This window comes from Carcharhinus amblyrhynchos, chromosome 8 (assembly GCF_965287045.1).
Source record: "Carcharhinus amblyrhynchos chromosome 8, sCarAmb.v2.hapA, whole genome shotgun sequence".
In the NCBI taxonomy this organism is placed as follows: Eukaryota; Metazoa; Chordata; class Chondrichthyes; order Carcharhiniformes; family Carcharhinidae; genus Carcharhinus; species Carcharhinus amblyrhynchos.
The window spans coordinates 42,041,673-42,067,333 of NC_137331.1; the positions used below are offsets into that span (position 1 = coordinate 42,041,673).

General features: G+C 41.6%; 1 protein-coding gene across 2 annotated transcripts in view; it reads right to left on the bottom strand.

Annotated features, from left to right (window-relative positions):
* Window positions 1-25,661, bottom strand: part of mtbp (MDM2 binding protein) — a 76,861-nt gene that overhangs the window by 11,852 nt on the left and 39,348 nt on the right. For both annotated transcript variants that reach the window (XM_080193940.1, XM_080193941.1), the window contains 7 exons: window positions 23,323-23,487; window positions 16,617-16,710; window positions 13,424-13,582; window positions 11,575-11,670; window positions 8,364-8,636; window positions 6,402-6,630; window positions 3,447-3,560 (listed from right to left, as the gene is read on the bottom strand). In XM_080193940.1, coding sequence (XP_080050066.1) covers window positions 3,447-3,560; window positions 6,402-6,630; window positions 8,364-8,636; window positions 11,575-11,670; window positions 13,424-13,582; window positions 16,617-16,710; window positions 23,323-23,487 — 1,130 coding nt within the window. The remainder of the gene's footprint in view (window positions 1-3,446; window positions 3,561-6,401; window positions 6,631-8,363; window positions 8,637-11,574; window positions 11,671-13,423; window positions 13,583-16,616; window positions 16,711-23,322; window positions 23,488-25,661) is intronic.

Here is a 25,661-nt window from a genome sequence, read left to right on the forward strand (position 1 = left end):
TTCGGCCTCTGATCTTCGGGTAAACGTTCTCCAAGGCAACCTTCACGACATACGACAGAGCAGAGTTGCTGAGCAGAAACCGATAGCCAAGTTCCGCACACGAGGACAGCCTCAACCGGGATCTTGGGTTTATGTCACACTATCTGTAACCCCCATGACTTGCCTGAACTTGCAACATCTCACTTACTTATACGTCTGGAGGCAATACACATCTCTTCAATCAATTCTTAATGCTATCTCTACTTACATTATCGGCACCTTTAAGACTTGAATGGCAGTTTAGCCGTAAAAACTTGCATTCTAATCAGTATTCTGTAAACTGTGTGTGCCTTTATATGCCCTGTTTCTGATCAGAACTCTCCACTCACCTGACGAAGGAACAGCATTCCGAAAGCTTGTGGCGTTTACTATCAAATATGTTAGACTTTAACCTGGTGTTGTGAGACTTCTTACTGTGTCTCTCCTCATGACAGACCTTCCATCCCAGGAAACAGTCTGGTAAACCTTCGCTGCATTCCCTCTTCAGCGAGATATATCCACCTGATATTTTGTTTTCCTGAATTGGATATTTCCCAAATGTACCTCTCTGCCCCACACCTCAGTATTGTGAATTAGAAGTTAATTATTCATTTCATGTCCCAGGGAAACACCTTCTATTGGTTTGTTACCAAGGCCATCAACAGAGAAAGAAATGCTGCAACTTCCAAGGAGATTTTTTAAAAATCCATTAGCACCTGTATTTTTTTTTAGGGGAGAAAAGAAAATTATTCTTTGCCTTCAATTACATACATTTTAGCAACAATGATATTTTTCCACTGTGAAATACTGGTCTCTGGAATTAGAGGGTGATATTTAGTGCAGTTCGCTGACGGAAACTTGCAAGTGCACTCTGCCTACAAACACTGTGAAACAGTAATTGCTCTTTTCACAGGAAATGACTGGATTTGTGCAGACTTGAATCATTGCACTACTCGTACTGTATAAAGTATCATTGTTCTGTTATTAGTATGAGGACCAGGGATCATCACAACTAAAGCGAAACCATGAAGTATTAATTTTAACACTTAAAAAAGGGAAGTTTAAGATGAGGATTTTTATATTCTCATTTTTAATAAAACAAAATTGCCTGTTGAAACTGGGTGTGTAGTGGGGATGGATTAAATCAACCATTATAATCAGGCTAACTATGAAGTCCATCAGAACTTGCCAAAGTACTCTTCTAATGCCTACAGATGGTGTATCCACTCTTCCAGTCAAACCTTCTCTTGCACGGGCTACTCCATCTCAGCTTTGTGAAGTTATGCACTTTGGCAGGAAGAATAAAAGAGCTGAGTGTTTAAATGGAGAAAGACTGCAGAAAGCAGCAGAACAGGGGGGATTTGGGAGTCCTCGTGCATAAATCACAAAAAGCTAGCGTGCAAGTTCAATTGATAATATGGAAAGCATTTGGAATGTTGTCCTTTATTTCAAAGGGAGTGGGGTATAAAAATAGAAAATTCTTGCTAAAACTATGCAAAGCACTAGTTAGACCATTCCTGGAATGCTGTTAACAGTTTGGTGCCCTTATCTAAGGAAAGGTACACTGACATTGGACACGGTCCAGCGAAGGTTCATTAGGTTGATCCCAGTTGTGAGGGGATTTTCTCATAAGGAGAGTTGGAGTTGAGAAGAATGAAAGGTGACCTTATTGAGACATACTGGATTCTCAGGGGGCTGACAGGGTAGATGCTGAGAGGTTGTTTCCCCTTGTGGGAGAGTCTAGGACCAGAGGGCATCATCTCAGAGTAAGGGAACTGTCCCATTTCAGACAGAGATGAGGGGGAATTTCTTCCCTTGGAGGGTAATGAATCTGTGGATTTTTTATCACAGAGGACTGTTCAAGGCTGAGATGGACAGATTTTTAATCAGTAAGGGAATCGAGGGTTATGGGGATAAGGTGGGAAAGTGGAGTGAGGATTATAATTTCAGATCAGTCGCGATCTCATTGAATGGCGGAGTAGTATCCTGGCCAAATGGCCTACTTCTGCTCTTACGTCTGATAGTCTTTAATCTTTCACACGACTTTTTTTAAACTGACAACTAGTTTAAGGGAACCAGTTTTTAACCAGAAGGAGAATGTATTCCATCATGAATAATCATGGGAGTTCCCAAGAATCTACATTTGACCATGTTGTGCTGCAATTAGTACTCTGAAACTTGCAGAACATTACTTTGTAAAACCACAATTTCCAGCCAAATGTATACAAGCCACTAAAAAAAAATCACTCCATGTCTTAATTTGGATCATTTATTGTGGTTTCAGTGGCTATTTTTATGACTTCTCCTCTTTCAGTACTGAAGTTTCCCTTAGCACTGTCATTGCCTTTAATAAAACAAAATCGTCTGTTGAAGCTGGGGTGTGTACCGGGGATGGATTACTCAGCCATTATAATCAGGCTAGCTACGGAGTCCATCAGGACATGCCATCACACTCTCCTAACTCCTACAGATGGTCCGTCCATTCTTCCAGTCAAATCTTCCCTTGCACAGCTTTGTGAAGTTATGCACTTATGCGACATTTCTGCTCAGGGCCAAAGAGGCTCCACAGAACATGCAGTCCTGTTAACTATGGGCCTATGAAAGACAAGTATTGATATTGGCAGTGAGGTAAAAGTAAAGTCGCCACAGGCTGCACTCCCCTTTGAGGGGGAGAGCTGACTGGTGGTGATTTAATCTGAGGATCACCACATCTCAGGTGAGGGGCAAGGTTGAGAAGGTGGGGCTTTCATGAATAACCTCAGCCAGAGGGAATTGAACTTGTGCTGTTGGCGGCACTCTGCATCAGGAATCCGCCGTCCAGCTAACTGAGCTAACTGGTAGCAGTAAGACCACCATTACAATTGATGCACATATAGTAAACTGAAACAAAGTAAAGCAGCTCGCCATGACCATTCTTATCGCATAAGGTGAACTTTATAATATTACAACAAGCAGATCATGAAGGAAAGGAAAGGGTATTATGTTACAGACTAGGGATTCAGTCACTAGCATCGACAAAGGATCACCTGGACTCAAAATGTCAGCTCGTTTCTCTCCTTACAGATGCTGCCAGACCCGCTAGATTTTCCTGCATTTTCTCTTTTGGTTTCAGATTCCTGCATCTGCAGTAATTTGCTTTTATCCAGTGGTCAAAGTTGAATGAAGTAAAAATTAAATTAGTGCAAAATAACAAGGAAAATCACTTTGAAACACGATGGCCAGAATTCTCTGATCTTGCTTCCAACCAGGTTGGAGAATTTGTTGCGGGGTCACAGAACCCCAACTGCAGGCAAGATCGGAGAATTCCAGCCAACGTGCTCCCTCCAAGAGCTGGTGTTCCTTGAAATAAAGGCAGATAGTTTTTAAAATATTGCAACAATGCAGGTATCTGAGTGAAGGCCTGCAATGTATGACTGAAGACAACCTACCTTGAGGTAAAGCAAGGATATTTTAAATAGGCGTTGACTGCAAGTAGTAAAAGATTTATGTTTCTCTGAAATTCCATTACCATCGAGCACTTTAGCCACAACTTCTTTCAGCATCTAAGGAGAAACACCAAAGTGAAAACAAAACCTAAGAAACATTTCTGCTCTTAACCCTGTTCAGAGCATGTGATACTTTCCTCTTATTACTGCACTTCAAAATATGCTTTGAAAAATGATCAATGAATTGATGCATCGCAGTTAAATGGCACAGTTGCGGAATCACTCTTTAGAATGGCCAACTAGCTTTCAACAATAAAGGTAAGAAATTATGAGCAATAACCCTGAAACATTGGGTCAATTTTCTTCCACAGGTGTTTTAATGTACCTAAAAGATCAAGTCTGAATGGCTTTATTCACAGTATTGTGTTGGGGAGACAGAAACTACGCATAAGCAGGTTTTTAAGGGGTTGGGGCCAATTAAACAGAATTGGGGTGACTAACAGAGGAAAAACATTTGTCAAGTGGATTAAGATGCAGCAGTCATAAACGAGCAGATAGGCAAGCCTGGGTGCAGGCTTGAGTCAACGGACAAGTGATGGAACAGCTACTCCCAGGTGCTATTAGATTGGTTGAGAAAATTGTCCTCAGTACCATTGAGCAATCTCACCCAGCGGATTAGCATTATGCAAGGTTTTGAGGAGGTTCAACCAAGTTTCAGGTCAGAAGGTGGCAGATATTACCCCATCATATGTCAGCCCTCTGCGCTGTGGGGTTGTCCCAATATCCTCACAGCAGATGGCACAGCTATGTCTCTGCTGACCAAGATTCTAAACAGACTATCCTCCACTAAACAAGCCAGGACTTGCAAAAAACAAAAGGTTGGCATCTGATGGCTGCAGCCGATCACAGGATGCTGCCTCTCGTTACTCTGACATGGATTCTATAGAACCACAAAGCACAACATGCTATGAGCTATGACTGAAGAACCACCCGTTCGCACATTTAGTGATGCCCCAGAGGTCTGATATCTCAACTTCCTTTGGGAAATATTTCCAATAGAAAATCTTCCAGAGTGATAATATATCAGTTCATGTCTACAGAGCTAATCGTGCAGGTAGGATCATGTATCAGGCAGCATGCCTCAGCTGGAATCCCTCAAGTCCATTTGTTTCTCTAAACACATCAGCTTGGAGTATTCCCACTAATGCCAGTAATGGGACTAACGGCAAAAAATTAAGAGTAAATGCTGCAAAGCCTCATGCAAGCTTGAATGCCACAAGGAAAAAAAAGTCAACTAAACCAGCTCCCAAATTGTCTACTAACTATCTTTCCATTTAGTGAACTTTACAATGAGAAGCGTGACCCTATGAAATGTGTCGGAAATCCTCATCCTCTCTTGGCTACACTCGTGTTCTGGATTGAAGTCAGAAAAGGACAAATGATGGGGTACTGAGGTAGAATCAGTCATAGTTATAGAGAAACATCATATCTCACATACGCTCATCATCTGTTTGTAACAAGGTGAAAATTAGCCACAGTGTTTTGTACATTCTCATACTTAGTTTGTTATACAACATTAGGAAGTAGTTTTAAGAGATTTGTAATTCTATAAGTAAACATTGGAAATAAGGTATAGTTTTAAGTGGATTTAATTCAATATTTCAGTGCCTGGAAGAAATCTACAGCTAGATTACACACTGGGCAAAGGTGTTCATATGTGTGGGGGCCAGTTTGAATTCCAACTGGGATTCTATTGTGCTTAGAGAGGTTAATGGCATGTAGCTTAAATAGCTGAAGTGGTTGCTGAGCAACTAGAGGCCCATTTCCTATGGAGAGAGAGCTTTCCTTGTTCTTTAGTCTTAGCTGGAAACCAGGGCAGTTAGTCTAAGACAGCTAAGAGGAAACATCTCTCTCAGCTTTGCCAAAAGAAAAGCCATACATTGAAGTAATAGTTAAGGAAGCCAGTACCAGAAATCTAAAGGACAGCTTCTTAAGGAAATTAAAGAAATTAAGAGGAATTTCCAGGAAGCCTAAAGTTACAGGAACAAAGGGGAACCGAGAGAAGAACAGGGTACTGTTCATTCAAATTATAGAACAGAAAATGAACTGGCTAGTGAAAAGTCAAAAACAATAACTGAAGAGACTCTAAGGTTTGTGATACTTCATTACAATTTATGAGATGTTAATTGAAATAATTGTGGAATAATCAGTGACTGGATATCAGAACGTGTGTGTGTGTGTGTGTGTGTGTGTGTGTGTGTGAGTGAGAGAGAGAGAGAGAGAGTGTGAGTGTGAGAGAGAGAGAATGTGTGTGTGTAACATATATAAAAGCAATCAAGACAAATAACTTCTAAAAGGGGTTGGTGTAAAATCTATAGTGGAGTCACTGATAGGAATGGAGAGAAAGCTCTGTTCAAATGAGTCCTTTTGAAAATGTGGCATGGATGTCTTAATGTAACCTGCCAACGGAAAGCCTTATTACAAGAGAAGATTTTAAAGTGTGTTTTGGAAGTCTGGAAACTCTCATATGACAATCATCTGGGGGGATTCTTAGGAGAAATCCACAGACTCTAACTTGGGTTCAGAGCAAAATGTGTATCTGACCTCAGTCATCCTGTGTGCTTTAAAAAAAAAAGGACCGTGTGTGTTAATGAGACCATTGTAGCTTCGAACTTGCCCTATGTGTTAAAACCTGTGTGTATTTGTTAAGCCAAGGAGGGAGTAAAGGAATATTGTATTATAATCCAATTTTTTCATGTTTTTTGTTAAAACTAATTAGCGGTCCTGTGACACTGCTCCTCCACGTTTGACAAAAAAAGTAAAAGTTATGGTCTTTTGAGCCTGGGTTCCATTCTGGGAACTTCCCGTTCAGTTATAACAACAACTGGCACCATAACCAGTACAGCAGCAAAGTATTTTCTTCTCTCATGCGGTAAAATAACTTGACACACTCCTTACCCTTTTGTGCTTCTGAGATCGTGATTCCTTTTTCACGGTTTCATGGCCAGGCTTTGTTGCCGTTCTGCGAGTTTGACTGTTGAACTGCTTACTAGAAGCAGCAGCTGCATGCCTTTGAGAGTGTTCGCGCAAAGCAGCTATTAAATGATTTCCATTATTTCCACCTCCCTGTGACCTGCGTAATGAATACTTGGAACTGAGCGATTCTGTGCTTCTGGACTTGGTGAGTCTGGCGGAGACAGGGCAATGAAGATTAGTTTTAAATGGGTACATTGGAATCTGTATAGTTCAAAGAAAGCTCATCTTTCTCCATGCATTTCATTTCAAATCCCACACTTTTCCGCCTCCTCTTTTCTCATTGTGTGGATCTTTCACCAATTATATCACAACTAGAAAACTTTGGCTCAATATTTTCAGACAATTATTTGAATATAATTTAAAAATAGAAAAAAATGTGAACACTGAATATCAAACAAAAGAAAATCCACAAGTTGGTTACTAACTGTTTCCAAAAGTGTGGAGTTGTCGGCGTTGGACTGGGGTAGGCACAATAAGTAGTCTCACAACACCAGGTTAAAGACCAACAGGTTTATTTGGTAGCATGAGTTTTCTGTGCGCTGCTCAGGTGAGTGCAGGATTTGTTTCACAAACAGGGCATATAGAGACACAAACTTAATTACAAGATAATGGTTGGAATGCAAGTCTTTACAGGTAATCAAGTCTTTACAGGTGCACTCACCTGATGAAGAAGCAACACTCTGAAAGCTCGTGCTACCAAATAAACCTGTTGGACTTTAACCTAGTGATGTGAGACTTAGTGTTTCCAAAAGGTCAGACTGTTCCAGATCTGAGCCTTTGTAAGAGCTACAGTCACTTTACTCTTGGGCTTTTTCGAATTTGTGAGACTAATGCTGCTTCTCGCAACTTGTAAGCTGTTTAACTAACTGCTGAAACAATTTCCATATGGGGTTGGTCTAAAGTCACAAAAGTAATCTGAGGTTGCTGGATAGTTGAATGTTCTTTCATTGCTTCCAAATTCTTCACTTGACTTCCAGTTTATTTTCAATGCTTTCTACTTTCCAATCTCTGACAGGAAGATCTCACTTTACCACACCAAGACTAAATTAACCCCCCTGAACCTGACAAAACCAAGAGCTGTTCACCAAGTGCTTAGTTAAAGTAGAATACAAATTAAGTGCAGTGGTCAAAACTGAAACAAATTTTAAAGCATGCATAAACAATGGGAATCAAACACAGGTAGGACTGAGCAAATAAAATGAAGTGGCAATTCGATACAGGATGAAACTGAATGGGATGAGAATGAGCAACATTGAGAAGCGCAGTGGTTAGCACTGCTGCCTCACAGCACCAGGGACTCAGATTTGATTCCCAGGTTGGGCCCCTCCCTGTCTGTGTGTTTTCCCTATGTCTGCATGGTTTTCCTTCGGGTGCTCCAGTTTCCTCCCACAGTCCAAAGATATGCTGGTTAGATGCATTGGCCATGCTAAATTTTCCCTCAGGCATTACATAACTTCAGTAAGCCTACTTGTGACACTAATAAATTAACTTAAACCTGTTGACAGGAAGTGTGCAAAATTGTGCAGAAGGATTCTGCCACTGGTACAAAATTTGTCTCACATATATGACTCACAAACAGAGGAGGAATACCAGTTGAAGAACAGAAACATATAAACAATTGGTACTAAATTAGCAGCTAGAAGACCTCATGATGGTCTGTTGCAAATAGTGGTTGTAAAAGATTACAAAATGCCACAAATCTGAAATAAAAGCAAAAATGCTGGAATCGTTCAGCAAGTCAGGCAGAGTCTGTCGAGAAACAAGCATTGAAAGATTCATGCTTAGTTCTGCCGGGGAGCTACATCTCTTCCTTTGTTCACAGCATCAGGCTGACTTGCTGAGCACTTGCAGCATGCTTTCTTGTTATTTCAGTCTGAGTGTTACCTTTTGCTTGGACAGAAACGCTCCGTCTTTCTGGATGATGTACGCTTCTGTGCAGTCCCATCAGCATTTTTCTGATCACTTTGGAATGCTTCTCCATCTGGCACACTTCCAGGCTCTGAAAGGACTGCAGGTGATGGCAGTGGGCTTAATCCATAAACAACTGGACACTGTTCTCTTGAGCATGTTGTGTTTGTTTCGTAGCGGATAAGGCGTGACTGAAGCTTCCCAAATCCAATATCTTTTTCCAGTGCTCTGCTGTTGTCCAGGCAGTATCTGCAATTTTTCACACAGTGTCTGTTACAGAATCGAACCAGAAGCCTGGCAGGTCAGTCATGTGTTGTGTAAATGTGTAATATAGTCACATCAGAGAGTCTCATCCACAGGTTGGGCAAATAAGCTAGTTTACTCTGAGTATCATCAGCCATGAAAGCATTAAACAATAGTGGTTAGAGACCTTGGCAATAAGGAATGTTTACTTTTGTCATAATTTTCAGGATTCTAAGCAGTACAGATGAACACTGGATGTCACTGCAATCTTATAAATGGGTGGCACATTGGTTAGCACTGCTGCCTCACAGCACCAGGGAACCAGGTTCGATTCCCGGTTCGGGTCACTGTCTGTGCAGAGTCTGCACATTCTTCCTGTGTCTGCACGGGCTTCCTCTGGATGCTCCGATTTCCTCCCACAATCCAAAAGATGTGCTGGTTAAGTGCATTGGCCATGCTAAATTCTCTCTCAATATATTCGAATAGGCACCAACGTGTGGCTGCTAGGGAATTTTCACAGTGACTTCATTGCAATGTTAAACAGTAACCAGAGCAGGGAACAGGAAGAGGATTTCAATGCAATTGCTTTCACATAGAAGGTAATGAATTTGTTTAAAGGTAGTGAATTTTAATTAGAGGGATATAGTTTGCAGCAAATCTGAGCTATGGCTGGATAGCCTTTTGGTGAAGCAAGATATTTAGGGATATAGATGAACTGTAATACAGTCTTAAAATTTCTTTTTGCAGTGGAGGATACGCTGTTTTGTCCTCTCAGCCATTAAGCCTCATTAGCCACTGCCAAGTTGCTAATGAATTTAGCAATGGAGTCAGGTAGTATGATCTGAAATGCCATCCATCAGAGGATTTGACATTACATTCACACTCAGCCGGTATGGGAGGAGATACTAGGAGAGGATATTTCTTTGGATAATAACTCAAAAACAAGTTTCCACACCTGAGCTGAGGTTGGGAAAGACTATGGCTGGAATTCTCTGGCCATTCATGTCCTCCGCCGCTGCTAGGGAGGAGAGAATTTGGCGCTCAGCCAAATTTCCATTCACTGCAGCAGGTTAGGAGAATCCCGCCGGCGTGAACGGCCAGAGAATCCCACCCTATGTATCAAAGCTAGTGGTCATGCGGATGAGAAAAAAAACTAAACACTGTGGTGTTTGTACAGTTCAAGTAAGTGCACAGGGTACATTAACACAAGATGCCCTGCTGAGAGTGGGGATGTACGAGTCACTTGCCATCTGAACGTGGCAAAAAGAAACAAGGATTTAACGCAAATAATTTTGTACAAAGGATGATTTAAAACCCAAGAACACTAAGATCCAGAACCGAAGTATGCAGGTACAAAAATAAAATACTGTGGATGACGGAAATTTGAAATAAAAAGAGGCAATGCTGAAATACTCAGCGAGTCAGATGGCACCTGTGGAGAGAAAAACAGAAAATATTTCGGGATTGTGACCTTTCATCACAACAGATTGGATCAATGATTTTTCGGGTATCATATATTTTTGTTCAGTTAAGTGAGTTTTTTTTTAATTGTAGCAATTATAGAATACAGCATAGAAACAAGCCCCAATTGTAGCAGCCTACTTTGGCATTGACCTGAAGCTTACAACCATTATTTGCCAACATTTTTTACCCACGATTAAAAAAAAATAAAGCCCAAAGATGTGCAGGTTAGGTGGATTGGCCATGCTAAATTGCCCCTTAGTGCCAGGGAGACTGGCTAGAGTAAATGCATGGGGTGGTGGGGATAGGGCCTGAGAGGGATTGTAATCAGTGCAGACTCAATGGGCCGAACGACCTCCTTCCGTACTGTATGATTCTACAATCTATGGGCAGCATGGTAGCACTGTGATTAGCACTGCCTAAGTGCTTCACAGCTCCAGGGACTTGGGTTCAATTCCCAGCTTGGATCACTGTCTGTGTGGAGTTTGCACATTCTCCTCGTGTCTGTGTGGGTTTCCTCCAGATGCTCCAGTTTCCTCCCACAGTCCAAAGATGTGTGGGTTAGGTTGATTGGCCATGATAAATTCCCCTTAATGTCCTGAGATGCGTAGGTTAGAGGAATTAGCAGGTAAAATATGTAGGGATATGGAGGTAGGGCCTGGGTGGGATTATGGTCAGTGGCCTCTTTCTGCACTGTAGGGTTTCTATGATTTCTATGATTTCTATGATCTAAAGCAGCTCACATTTCACATGGAAACATAAGAGCAATAGGCCATTCAGCCCCTTGAACATGCTCCACCATTCAGTTACACCATAAATAATCATCTACCTCAATGCCATTTTTCTGCACTATCCCTTTCCTTTCATATCATCAGTATTTAGATATCTACTGATATTTATCTATTAATAAAAATCTATTAAAAGATATCTATTGATCTCTACCTTCAATGTAGGACTGAGTATCCACAGCCCTCTGGAGTAGAGAATTCGAAAGATTCACCACTGTCTTGAATGAAGAAATTCTTATTCATTAAGATGGTGGTGAATCTTTAGAATTCTCTACTCTAGAGGGCTGTAGAAGCTTAGTCATTGAATGTGTTCAATAAATGGCTTGCCCCTTGTTCTGAGATTGAGTCCTAGGTCCTAAACTCCCCAGCCAGGGAAAACATCCTTTCTGCATCAACTCAATCCAGCTCCCCAAAGAGTCTGCAAGTTCCAATAGGCTCACTTTTCATTCTCCTAAATGCTTGAGAATACAGGTCCTCTCTCCTCAATCTTTCTTCGTAGGACAGTCCTACCATCCCAGGAATTAGTCTGGTGAACCTCCAACCTCACTCCCTTAATGGCAAGTAACATACTTCCTTGGGTAAAGGGACCAAAACTAGACAGTACCCAATGTGCAGTCTCGCCAAGGTACTATGCAATTGAAGCAAGTATTTGCACATACTATACATTACATGAGCGTTTAAAATATCATACTCACTCAACTCCGTGGTAACGGCATTCTGTAGCCTTCTCAAATGGCAACTCTTTTAGCTTCTGTACGGTCATTTCTGGAGTCAGTGGAAACTCATTTTCACTGACAAAGAGAAAATTGTTTGTTAAAAAGCACAATGCTAAGATTTGAGCCTTGATGACTTTTTTTGAACAATTTTAGCTTTTTGAAAAATTCTCAGTAATTATATCCACAAAATACATAATTCTAAGTAATAATTGTAAACATCCTCGATAACTTAAAAAATGATTTTAAATAATAATCAGTTGTATAAAAGTGGAATAAAAACACCATTTTAAAAGGCTAATGTGTAGGAGTGCATCAGAAACCACGAACTGCTTCTCTTCACAATGGCACAGTGATTAACACTGCTGCCTCACAGTGCCAGGGACCCGGGTTCAATTTCAGCCTTGAGTCACTGCCTGTGTGGAGTTCACATGTTCTCCCCCGTGTCTGTGCGAGTTTCCTCTGGGTGCTCCAGTTTCCTCCCACAATCCAAAGATGTGCAGATTAGGTGAACTGGCCATGCCAAATTCTCCCTCAGTGTACCCGAACAGGCGCCGGAATGTGGTGACTAGGGGATTTTCATAGTAACTTCATAAGCTGTGACTAATAAATAAATAATCTTTTAACAAACTACTTTGGAGCAAATTAAGAACTAAACTATCAGTAGAATAGTTGGCGTAAGCGAAACAGATCAGAAAACATAGATCTAAACAATCCCAACCTGCAGTATTCTATCACCTTGTATATTTGTAGATTTCAGTAAAAGCTAAGAATTACACGCTTGCTTTTGCCCTCACTAATTTGTACCTCCTTTTCAATCTCTCCTGATGGTGTGTCGTTTGCCCAGTATTTTTCTAAAGGTATTGGATATCTATTCCCTGATTCCTGATCCAAATTGATGTAATATTGTAACACACAAGGAAGTCTTTCAGCTCTTCTTGCCTGCAATGAAATCAGACTATGTTCGGAAGCTGATTTTACATCATTAGAACATAAGAACTAGGAGCAGGGGTAGGCCATCTGGCCCTCGAACCTGCTCCGCCATTCAGTAAGACTTTGGCTGATCTTTTCGTGGGCTCAGCTCCACTTACCGCCCGCTCACCATAACGCTTAATTCCTTTACTGTTCAAAAATGTATCTATCTTTGCATTAAAAATATTCAGTGAGGTAGCCTCAACTGTTTCACTGGGCAGGGAATTCCAGAGATTCACAACCCTTTGTGTGAAGAAGTTCCTCCTCAACTCAGTCCTAAATCTGCTTCCCTTTATTTTGAGGCCATGCCCCCTAGTTCGAGTTTCACCTGCCAATGGAAACAACCTCCCTGCTTCTATCTTATCTATTAACTTCATACTCTTGTGTTCCTATCAGATCCCACCCCAACTTCCCTCCATTCTTCTGAATTCCAATGAGAATAGTCCCAATCTACTTAGTCTCTCCTCATAAGCCAACCCTCTCAACTCTGGAATCAACCTAGTGAATCTCCTCTGCACCCCCTCCAGTGCCAGTATATCCCTTCTCAAGTAAGGAGACCAAAACTTTACACAGCACTTCAGATGTGGCCTCACCAGCACCTTATACAGATGCAACACAACCTTACTGTTTTTAAACTCCATCCCTCTAGCAATGAAGGACAAAATTCCATTTGCCTTCTTAATTACCTGCTAACCAACTCCTTGAAATTCTTGCACAATGACACCCAGGTCCCTCTGCACAGCAGCGTGTTGCAATTTTTTACCATTTAAATAATAGTCCATTTTGCTGTAATTCCATCATGCCATTTTCATTTCTCCCCTAAATTAGAAGGCAGATACAGAAGCGAAACACTGCTTACCCCCTCTGTATCAGTAAAGGCTGGAGCTCAGCAATTGGAAAACCTTCTGGCGTAAAATACTTCAGCAGTTCCTTGGCATCAAGCTGAACTGGAAGTACTTTTTGGCTATCCTTGAGTCCCAGTAGAGTCTCTGATGAGCTTGCCAATATGGAACCAGCCCTGTGCGAATATACATAGTTTGAAATGAAACATGCCAATTAAAATGGAAGACTTGCATTTCCATCACTTTGTTTATGACCTCAGGATGTACCAAAGCACTTCACAGCCAATGAGATACCTCCACAGTGTAGTCAGTATTGTAATATAGGAAACATATATACTTCAACTTCAGAAAGTTATAGTAATAATTCACATATTTCATTTTCTTATCCTTAACTTATCTATTAACTTTCTATTAGGATAAACATCAGAGCAAGATTAACAAATTTATAATAAAGTATGGCCAAAAGAATATAGTTAAAAAGTCTGACAACACCAGGTTTTAGTCCAACCGATTTATTTGATAGTAAACGCACAAGCTTTCGGGTTAGTCCCTTCGTCAGGTGAATGGACTAACTGACGAAGGGACTAACCGACGAAGGGACTAACCCGAAAGCTTGTGCGTTTACTATCAAATAAATCAGTTGGACTAAAACCTGGTGTTGTCAGATTTTTTACTGTGTTTACCCCAGTCCAACGCCGGCACATCCACATCAAAAGAATATAGGGAGAGAGATTTGCATCCTTATGTAAAATATTGTTTCCTAATTTCACCCATGAAGGGACTTCCTTTATTAGGTAATATCCCTCATCCTAGACTCCACAACCAGTGGAAATACTTTCTAGCTAACTTATCTGTTTCCCCTTAATATACTGAAGGATTTAATTACATCACCCCTTAACCATCTAAACTCCAAAGAATACAATCCCCGTTTGTTTAATACCTCCTCATAGCTTAACCCTTGCAGTTCAAATATTATTCTATAAAATCTACATAGCACTTCTTCTAACTCCAATATATCTTTTCAAGATCTGGTGCCCAGGACTGCTCATTGTTCTCCAGGTGTGGTGTGACCAGGGGCCTGTATTGCTGAAATATAACTTTTATTCTAGTCCTCTAAACGTAGAGGCAAACATTCCATTAACCTTTATGATCAAGAGGTCATGGGTGGGTACAGAAAATAATGATCTGTGTATCAAGACCTCAAGTCTCAAAGGATCACACACTGTTTCCAGCTACTCACCATTTAGAAAGCACATCATCAGCTGAACATTTTCAAGGTATTCAGTCACTCTATCCTTTAGACTCCAGTAGTAGTGTGGTAAATAATAATGTTTATTATTCATTGCAGTGTTAATGTAAGCCTACTTGTGACACTAATAAATAAACTTCAAAACTTTATTTTTCTAGCTTGGCAACTTTATAGAATCTAGCAAATGTTTTCTGTAATAAAAGACATGTCAAACCTAAGCACATTTTTATTAATAAAGTAAATTAGTTAAAATGTATTTTTAATCTTTCTCAATTTTAACTGAAGAACATGGTGTTTTATTCAAATAGCCAACCATTTCCCCCAACACACACTTCATATGTTTCTGGGCCGAAGGTGCCAGGATGCTAATGAAACAAAAGATTTAAATGATCACGTTTTACAAAGTAACAATTCTGCACTGTGTAAAACAAGGTCAATGCTGCAATCTGTATTTATTACTGTCTTCACAGAAAGTCACTAGTTACATTCTAAACGTACCACTGTGAAATGCAAGTTGTTTCAAAATTAAGGCCACTTCCCTCAGAATCCCAGCTATCATTTCCAAAATGGCTGCCACATTCACTGTCTCAAACAAACAATCAAACTTACATCTCCATGTATCCACAGTGTTCGAATTAAAACTAAAACACACAACTAGGAAGACAGGTCATGTTCCCCCCCTCTGCTCTTGAGAGTAAGTTTCCTTGCTCCCTACAAAAAGCAGAGGAATTGTGTAGTCTGAGAGATGATGATGTAGTGGCATCATGAGGTAAGACTGTGGTAAATGAAGTGTCATGACAAAACAGTCATGCTTTAAAAACAAAAGAGCTGCAAAAACTTGAGGCAGGCAAGACACAAAAATTGAATTCAGGAGGGAGAAGTCAGTTATCGGCTTTATGCCAAGGAAGAGAACTGCCCACGTCGGGGAGCATAGCATCTTCATTATTTTCTGCGAGAGCAAGCTGTAATGATGAAAATAAGCAAAGCCAATCCTAATCATTATATACGTGCATCTAACGAGTAGGCTGACAGTAACATTTCTTAGTTTCATCTTGCCACATATTGGCTGTAATTTTATCGCTTCGCAGAATGGCATTGTCTGTTGGCCTCGGACAGGATCTATGAGCCTCAGGTGGGCAAAGTGGTAAAATTTCAGCAATTGCCTTTGCCAAGTTTAAAGGAATACTACTGCAAAAGGTATGAGTATCCACATCACAAGTGCCATCTGTGACTCTGCTCAGAGTCAGAAAATTGTACCACTCCAGAACTTGGGTGCAAAAAAATCTATTTAACACTCTAGTACAGTGCTGAGGGGAGTGCTGTACTGTCTTTCTAATGAGGCATTAAACTGGAGCGTAAAAGATCCCATGGGACTATTTTGAAGAGCAGCAGGGAAGATCCCCCTGGTGTCCTGGCCATTATGCATCCCACAATCAGCATTATCTGATCATTATCACATTGTTGCTTGCATGTGGCTCGCGGTGTGCAAGTTGGCTGTCATATTTCCTACAATACAACAGTGACTGCGCTTTGCTTGTTATAAAGCATCCTGAGACATCCTGAGCTTATAAGAAGTGCTGCGTCAGTGCTACATCCCTTAAGTGATGCTATTGTACAGGTGGATCCACATAAAAGATTGCTACGGGGTATCTTTGGCAGCTCATGTTTGTAACAGCGTGCAACTATTTAATTTGAGCATATACATGTACTGTGTGAATAATAACACCTTTTGTTAACATTTCATTTCAGAATGATCTTCACGTAATCTTTGATCACACTCCTGCCCGTCATATACTGACTTCAAATTTAGGACCAGAAACTCTTTCATAACCTCAGTGTCAGCAAGTGGTAAATCCTAGCATTTCCAAAAATAATGAAAACTAGACAGCTTTCGCAATGAAAATGAACAAAACTTTGAACAAGACTGGTGCCTTTCAAATTAAATGAGAAACATGTTTTACCTGGATTTCTGTCTGCTTCTAATAAGGTTTTCATAGTTTTGAAGAACGCTTCTCTCAGGCCACTGTGACGGGCTAAGTGTTGAGGCATCGCTGTCTAAGTAGACAAAAGGTTAAAAATTCACATGATGTGCCAGCCCCTTAAAAAGAACTAGATGTTTGTGTGCACTGTACATAATAGAAACATAGAACAGCACAGTACAGACCCTTCAGCCCTCAATGTTGTGCCGAGCAGTTTATTCAATCTCTCCTCACAGCTAAGACCCTCCATACCAGGCAACATCCTGATAAACCTTTTCTGTACTGTCTCCAAAGCCTCCAAGTCCTTCTGGTAGCGTGGCGACCAGAACTGGACGCAGTATTCCAAATGTGGCCTAACCAACGTTCTATATAGCTGCAACATCATATGCCAACTTTTATGTCCCGTCCAATAAAGGCAAGCATGCCATATGCCTTCTTCACCACCTGCATTGTCACCTTTAAGGATCTGTGGATCTGCACATCCAGGTCCCTCTGTGCGTCTATACTCCTGATGGTTCTGCCATTTATTGTGTAGCTCCCCCCTACGTTAGTTCTACCAAAATGCATCACTTCGCATTTATCTGGATTAAATTCCATCTGCCATTTCTCTGCCCAATCTTCCAGCCTATCTGTATCCTGCTGTGTTCGCTGACAATGTTCATCGCTATCCGCAAGTCCAGCCACCTTTGTGTCGTCTGCAAACTTACTGATCACACCAGTTACATCTTCTTCCAAATCATGCATATACAAAACAGCAGAGGTCCCAGTACAGAGCCCTGCGGAACACCACTAGTCACAGACCTCAGCTGGAAAAAGACCCTTCCACTGCTACATTCTGTCTTCAATGGCCTAGACAGGGGGAAGAGAGAATGTCCAGGGTGCATGGGGTCCTTAATTATGCCGACTGTTTTGCCAAGGCAGCAGGAAGTATGGATGGAGTCAGTGGATGGGAGGCTGGTTTGCATGATGGACTGAGCTACATTCACGATCTTTTGTAGTTCCTTGCTGTCTTGGGCAGAGCAGGAGCGATACCAAGCTCTGATACAACCAGAAAGAATGCTTTCTATGGTGCATCTGTAAAAGTTGGCAAAAGTTGTAGCTGACATGCCAAATTTCCTCAGCATTAAATGAAAAATCGTTGACCTGAAACATTGCAGGGGAAATCTTATCAGACTACCAGATGGACTCAATTGTTCATTACTACCTTTACAAGGGCAATTAGGGAAGGGCAACAATTACTGGCCTTTCCAACAACACCCACATCCCATGAAAGAAAAGATGAAAAGGCGGTATGGGAAAGGAAGGTCGACGGGTTCCCACCTCTGAGCCATCTTGCCAGCAGCGGATAGCCAATATCACCAATTAATGAGGATAAGAAATGGATAAGGATTCCACTGGGAACTTCTCAATGGTGGAGCAGACACTGGCTGAGTGTTGAGTTCAGTAGCTCAGACGAGCAGCCTTCCGTTGCCAGGGCACACAACCATCGGATTTGAACGTTCCGTGACCCAATGGCCAGGCAATGGGAAGGAAAGACTGCACCCAAGGCCCAAACAAATTCACAGGACTGATGCTTTCCACAAGAGAGTGAAACCAGCTTTAGCACTCAACATTTTCTATTTTCATGCACAGCTCCGAAGCTCTCCTTGCTGCCCAAGCAGTGCCCACCTTGTTGGTAGATAACTTCACATTATATTCTATCTGCCATGTTCCTATCCAGTTAGTCCATCTAAAATCCTTTTAAGCCTCTTTGCATTCCCCTCACAAGGCACACATTAACACCTGAATCATACAGAGCAGGAGGCAGCTTTGGAGCACATCAAAGCTTCACTGACTCTCCAACAGAGCATCTTATCCAGGCCCTATCCGTATAGCCCCAAGTATTGCCTCGCTAATCCCCCAAACTTACATATATTGGGATGCTAAGGGGCAATTTAGCATGGCCAATTCACTGAACCTGCACATTCTTGGACTGTGGGAGGAAATTGGAGCACCCAGAGGCAACCCACGCAGACACCATGAGAATATGCAAACTCCACACAGTTAGCTAAAGCCAGAACTGAACCTGGGTCTCTGATGCTGTGGGACAGCAGTGCTAACCACTGTGCCACCATGCTGCCTGTTTTCTGTCATCAGCAATTTTGGATGTATCACATTTGGATGCTCTGACGGTATCATCTGCAAATTCCAAGGAGGTTCTGTAGCAAATGAGAGGACTTCAAATCAACCCAACTGGCAGCATGTGCAAATGGTATGTAGGTTAGTAATCCTTTTCCTTTAACACAAAGAAAACATTTAAGATTTCCTGATAATTCTCTTTTTCCCCATTTTTTTCAAAATCCTTGCCCTCAACTATAAGTCTCTCTGCTGTTTTATCCCATATCAGCTCTAGAACCTTCTTTAGCCATGCATTCAACTTTTAAAAAATTCATTCGTGGGACATGGGTGTCGCTGACTAGACCAGTGTTTATTGCCCATGAGAAGGTGGCAGTGAGCTGCCTTCTTGAATCGCTGCAGTCCACGTGCTGTGGGTTGACCCACAATGTCGTTAGGGAATTCCAGGATTTTGACCCAGTGACTGCGAAGGAATGGCGATATATTTCCAAGTCAGGATGGTGAGTGGCTTGGAGGGGAACTTGCAGGTGGTGGTATTCCCAGGAATCTGCTGTCCTGTCCTTCTAGATGGATTGCTGCAATGCATCTTATAGATAGTATACAATGCTGCTACTGAACATCGGTGGTGAAGGGATTGAATGCTTACAATCACGTCTCTTCATTATAGTGTACCCCTTCCATGCCAGTCCCATTTGTTGTGCAGCCTTCAGTAAGCAGGTTTCTGCTCTAAGGCTTTCGCTTGTTACTTTATCTTTCCTCCTTCTAAAAGGGCCTCGAAACCTATTTTTTCAAGCTTCCTTATGGCCATCTGCCCTAATACTCGTCCCAATTCCTGCTCAATGTATTTCCCAGAAACTTTCCTCCCACTTTAAGCATACAAAACCTTACAACAGGCAACCTGCACATACAAACATTCACCATGCTGTTATTCAATCTGTTACCTTACTAACACTACTTCAATATAATGAACTGTTAAAACAGTAGAAGGCAGCTCACCATCACTTTCTCAAAGGCAACTAGGAATGGGCAATAAATGCTGGCCTTGCCAACACACCCCCCATCTCAAAATTAATTTTAACTAGTTCAGTTTGTATTAAAAACAAATGACCTGACTTATCAAAATAAACTGTAAAGCGTCAGTAATTATATAAACTTTATCAACCAGTACTTTCTAGTTAAGTTTTAAGTTTATTTATTAGTGTTACAAGTAGGTTTACATTAACACTGCAATGAAGTTATGTGAAAATCCCCTAGTCGCCACACTCTGGCGCCTGTTCAGATACATTGAGGGAGGATTTAGCGTGGTCAATGCACCAAACCATCACATCTTTTGGACTGTGGGAGAAAACCGGAGTGCCTGGAGGAAACCCACACAGGCATGGGGAGAACGTGCAAACTCCACACAGACTAAGGCCAGAATTGAACCCAGGTCCCTGGCACTGAGAGGCAGCATTGCTAAGCACTGTGCCATCCTATTTGGTCGAAAATGGTACAATTGAATATAATGACGATTTGCTTTTTGGTGCTTATGGTACTTGGATACACTGTTAAAACAAATTCTTACAGGTTTAGTATTTGCAATGGAGAAAAAGGGGGAAAGCTGTATCAAAACTCCATCCAGCATTAACCTTAATGAGACGGTTTTCATTTAAGGTGCGCCTCTTAAAGACAGCGTATTTCTACAGTATTTAATTGAGATTTTGGCAGCAGCTTATTGTTTAAGTTGTGTGCAGCCACCATCAGTTGGCAAGGTCAGTGCAAGTCAGAGAAAACACTGACATGCAGCAGAACTGCAATAAGTCTGAAAAGTTACTTTTTGCTGCTCAGCGTATTTTCTCAGATGTGTGCATCTTTCTGCATCAGTATTTTGTAAAGATGAGAGGAAGGAATATCGGATTTTAAACAAGTTAGGAATGCAACGAGGGGTGTTTGCACTAAATGATAAGAAAGTAACACACGTCAAATGTCAAGCCAATATATTTATATCTTTTTACAGATGCTATTATCTCTTAGAATTAGGTTGTCAAATCAGCAAGTCATATTTATGGCAGAGAAATAGGCCACCGCTCATCATATCTGTGCTGGCTGAAAAATGAGCCACGCAGCCTAATCCCACTTTCTAGCATTTGGTCTGTAGCCCTGCAGGTTACAGCACCTAGGTGCATTTTTTAAATGAGTTCAGGGTTCGAGCCTCTATTACCCTTTCAGAGAGAGTGAGTTCCAGGCCCCTACAACTCTTTGCGTGAAAACATTTCTCCTGATCTTCCCTCTATTCTTTCTACCAATCACTTTAAATCTATGCCCACTGGTCGCTGACCTTTCTGCTAAAGTAAACAGGCCCTTCCAATCCCACCATCCTGGTTCCTCAAACAATTTTGTACATCTCAAACAAATCTTCCCTCAGCCTCCTGTGGTTCAAGGAGATCAATCCCCACCTATCCGATCTATGCTCATTGTTGCAATTTCCCAGTCCTGCAATATTCTCACAAAATGTTTCTGTACCCTTTCTAATGTAATTACATACTTCGTAATTTTTTTAATATAGTTCCAGCATAACCTCCCTGCTCTGATAGTCTATGCCTCAGCTAATACATTAAAGGATTCCATAAGCCTTCTTAACCATCATATTGAAATTGGCAAGCAAAATCATTGAAAACCCAAAGATGTCTTGTCAATACATTAAGACTAAGAGGATATCTACTCCCTTCTATTTCCTCTACTCCACCCTTTTCTGTGGGTGGCACAGTGGTTAGTATTGCTGCCTCACATTGCCAGAGACCCAGGTTCAATTCTGACCTTGGGTCACTGTCCGTGTTCACACATTCTCCCCATGTCTGCGTCAGTCTCCTGCAGGTGCTCTGGTTTCCTCACAAAGATGTGTTGATTAGGTAGATTAGCTGTGCTAAATTGCCCTTAGTATCAGGGGGATCAGCAGGATAAATACTTGGAGTTATGGGGATAGGGCCTGGGTGGAATTGTAGTCAGTGCAGACTCGATGAGCCAAATAGCCTCCTTCTGCACTGTAGGGATTCTATGAATTTGGTTTTAATCATAATGGTTCAAATTATGAGGGGCATGGACAGAATGGATAAGGAGTAGCTGCTTCCCTCAGTCATGAGAGCATACGGTTCAAGGTGAGGAGGTAGGAGGTTTAGAGGGGGGAATGTGAAGAAAGTCTTTTTATCCAGAGTGTGGTTATGATCTGGAATGCACTGCCCGAGAGGGTGGTAGAGGTGAGTTCTTCACATCCTTTAAAAAACACTGTGATGAGCACTTGGCACATCGTAACATTCAAAACTGTGGGCCAAGAGCTGGTCAATAGGGTCAGCTGTTTCTCACGTGTCAGTGCAGGCTTGATGGGCTGAAGGGCCTTGTCTGCACTGTCTGACTCTAATCTATGTCTTTCAGACATTGGAGTCTTTCTTTTCTTTCACTTCTAATTTACAATTTTGCTGTTTTTGACTGCTTTTCATATGTGGAGATGCCAGCATTGGACTGGGGTGGACATAGGTTAAGGTCCAACAGGATTATTTGAAACCACGAGCTTTCAGAGCACTGTTCCTTCATTAGGTAAGTGAGTAGACACACCTGATGAAGGAGCCGTGCTCCGAAAGCTCGTGATTCCAAATAAACCCGTACTTTCCATGTAATCCAGTCATCACATCTAGTTTTAGTTTTTAAATAGCTTTTAAAACTTCTTTATTTTCTCTCTCCACTTTTCTGGCCTTGTTGAGCTAATCACGCTGGCCAGATTTGACTCCTTCATTTTAACAGCTCCTTAAAAACATTATTTCTGCTCAACGGCAATTGAGGCAACCTTGTTTTCTGAAACTTGGTGTTCATTTTGGTTTTTTTTGTATCTTTGCTCATTGAATCAGACTTAACCATATGGGAATCTCCTAAGGCTGATGCCTGCCAATTGTTTAATCACAGAATTCTTTCTACATTACTGAACTCTAAGTCCAAATGTTCTTGATACTTTATTTATGGGGAGACACGGTGACAAATGGTTAGCACTGCTGTCTCACAGCACCCGGGGTCCAGGTTTGATTCCTGGCATGAGTCACTGTCTGTGTGAAGTTCACACATTTTCCCTGTGTCTTTATGGGTTTCCTCTCACAATCCAAAGATGTGTAGATCAGGTGGATTGGCCATGCTAAATTGCCCCTTGTGAGTGTTAGGGGGACTAGGTAGGGTAAATGTACAGACTTATGGGGATAGGGTCTGGGTGGGATTGTGGTCGGTGCAGACTCAACAGGCCGAATGACCTCTTTCTGCACTGTAGGATTCGATGATTTCTTTTATTGTCAGAAGCAGATATCTGCCATTAACTTCATCCTTTCGTTCTCTGCTCTATCGAGGTCTTCATTACAAGGCCCAATTAATTGTGGGCAAGTTCTAAAGATACAAATCATGTGCATTTTTAGCTTTGAAAATCAATTAATGATGGAAAGGAGGCATTAGACCTTTATTTGTGCAATTCACAACTCCAGTGAAGAGCAGGAGTCATTATAGAAATGCAATTTTACATTCTTTTAAAAAAGGTTGAATTTCTGCACAATGTCTAACTCACCAGCATGGTTAACAGCTTCCTCTTGTTTCTCACGCATGTTGCCCAGAGTGGTGCTTGGCAGATTCCTGCCATACTGCCGAAAGTACTGTTCTCTTGCCAAGGTTAACAGTGCTTTCAATTCATTGACTGGAATTAATGATGGCTTTTTATTCATCTCCCTGCTTTCTGCAGAAATAAAATAAAGCAAAGGCTGACTAAAGAAATGGCCAAAATAATGTATTTTTGTAAAATATTCACTGCATTTCAACAGATATCCACAATTTGCCAATACAAGGGGGCACAGTGGCATAGTGGTTAGCGCTGCTGCCTCTCAGCACAACGGACCTAGGTTCAATTCCAGCCCAGGATCCCTGTCTGTATGGAGTTTGTATGTTCTCCCTGTGTCTGTGTGGGTTTCCTCCGGGTACTCCGGTTTCCTTCCACATTCCGAAAGACGTGCTGATTAGGTGCATCAGCCACACTAAATTCTCCCTCAGAGTACGTGAACAGGCGCCAGAGTGTGGCGACTAGGGGATTTTCACAGTAATGTTATTGCAATGTTAATGTAAGCCTACTTGACACTAGCAAAACTTCTTTTCTCAGTTTTGTGGATGCAAATAAATATTTTATATAATATAATTCACCAAATTATTTAAAAATAAATCTTAGTGCCATTTACCCACAATACTCCATGTTTTATTAGGAATACCTGGAGGTGACAGCAATATTATAAATCCATATACCAGGGGTGTAGCATTATGATGGTCTCTTGATCTTTAAGTCACACTGCATCATACTGACATTTAAATACGATCCACTGAATTATACAGAACATTTGAAACATTGCTTAAAGCCAAAATTATGATAGGTTGATTGACATCAAAAAAGTACTCACAGGCTTGTAATATCAGCTAACTGATAGCACCCCGATACACTGATGCACTTAAGTTCTATTCAAATGTGGAAATATTGTCTATTGTGAATTCAGGCAATAATGTAAAATTTTACAATGTTGACGGCCTGGACTTCGAGATCAGCAGTGAGGCAAGAGTGCTCACTGCTGTCCTTGAAGAAAGCGAGTGGCATAGTGGTTAGCACTGCTGCTTCACAGTGCCAGGAAGCCTGCATGTTCTGCCTGAGTCTGTATGGGTTTCCTCAGGCTGTTCTGGTTTCCTCCCATAGTCCAAAGATATACTGGTTCAGTGCACTGGCCTTGCTAAATTAACTCTACTGTCAGGCGGATTAACTAGGGTAAATACATTGGGATTATGGGGATAGGGTCTGGATGGGATTGTGAAGAGTATGAAGCTAAACTAGCACTAAATATAAAAAAAAGACAGTAAAAGTTTTTACAAATATATAAAGAGGAGGCTGGCTAGAGTAAACGTTGGACCCTCAGAGGATGAGAGGGGGGATTTAGCGGTGGGCGATGAGGAAATGGCTGAGGCTTTAAATAAGTTTTTTGCCTTGGTCTTCACGGAGGAGGACACGAATAGTTTGCCAGATATTAAGATAGAAGGATGGTAGGAGTTGAGGGCCTGAATGTGATTACTATCACTAGAGAGGTAGCGCTTGATAGATTAATGGGACTGAAGGTGGACAAATCCCCAGGACCGGATGAAATGCATCCCAGGGTTCTGAAAGAAATGGCAGAGGTGATAGTGGATGCCTTAGTAATTATTTATCAAAATTCGCTGGACTCCGGGGAAGTGCCGGAAGATTGGAAAACGGCTAATGTTACACCGCTGTTTAAAAAAGGTAGCAGACAAAAGGCAGGGAATTGTAGGCCGGTTAGTTTAACGTCTGTAGTTGGAAAAATGCTAGAATCCGTTAGCAAAGAAGAAATAGTGAGGCACCTAGAAAAGAATGGTTTGATCGAGCAGACGCAGCACAGATTCGTTAAGGGGAAGTCGTGTTTGACAAATTTATTGGATTTCTATGAGGATGTGACTAGTGCAGTAGACAGAGAGAACCGGTGGATGTGGTGTTTTTAGACTTCCAAAAGGCGTTTGATAAGGTGCCTCATAAAAGGTTGCTACAGAAGGTTAGGGTGCACGGTGTTGGGGGTAACATTTTAGCGTGGATAGAGGATTGGCTGTCTAATAGAAAGCAGAGAGTTGGTATCAATGGGTGCTATTCTGGTTGGCAGTCGGTGACTAGTGGAGTGCCGCAGGGATTGGTGCTGGAGCCTCAACTATATACCATTTATATAGATGATCTGGAGGAGGGGGCTGAGTGTAGGGTGACGAAATTTGCTGACGACACGAAGATGAGTGGAAAAGCAAATTGTGTGGAGGTGTGGAAAGTCTGCAGAGAGATCTGATAGGCTGAGCGAGTGGGCAAGGACCTGGCAGATGGAG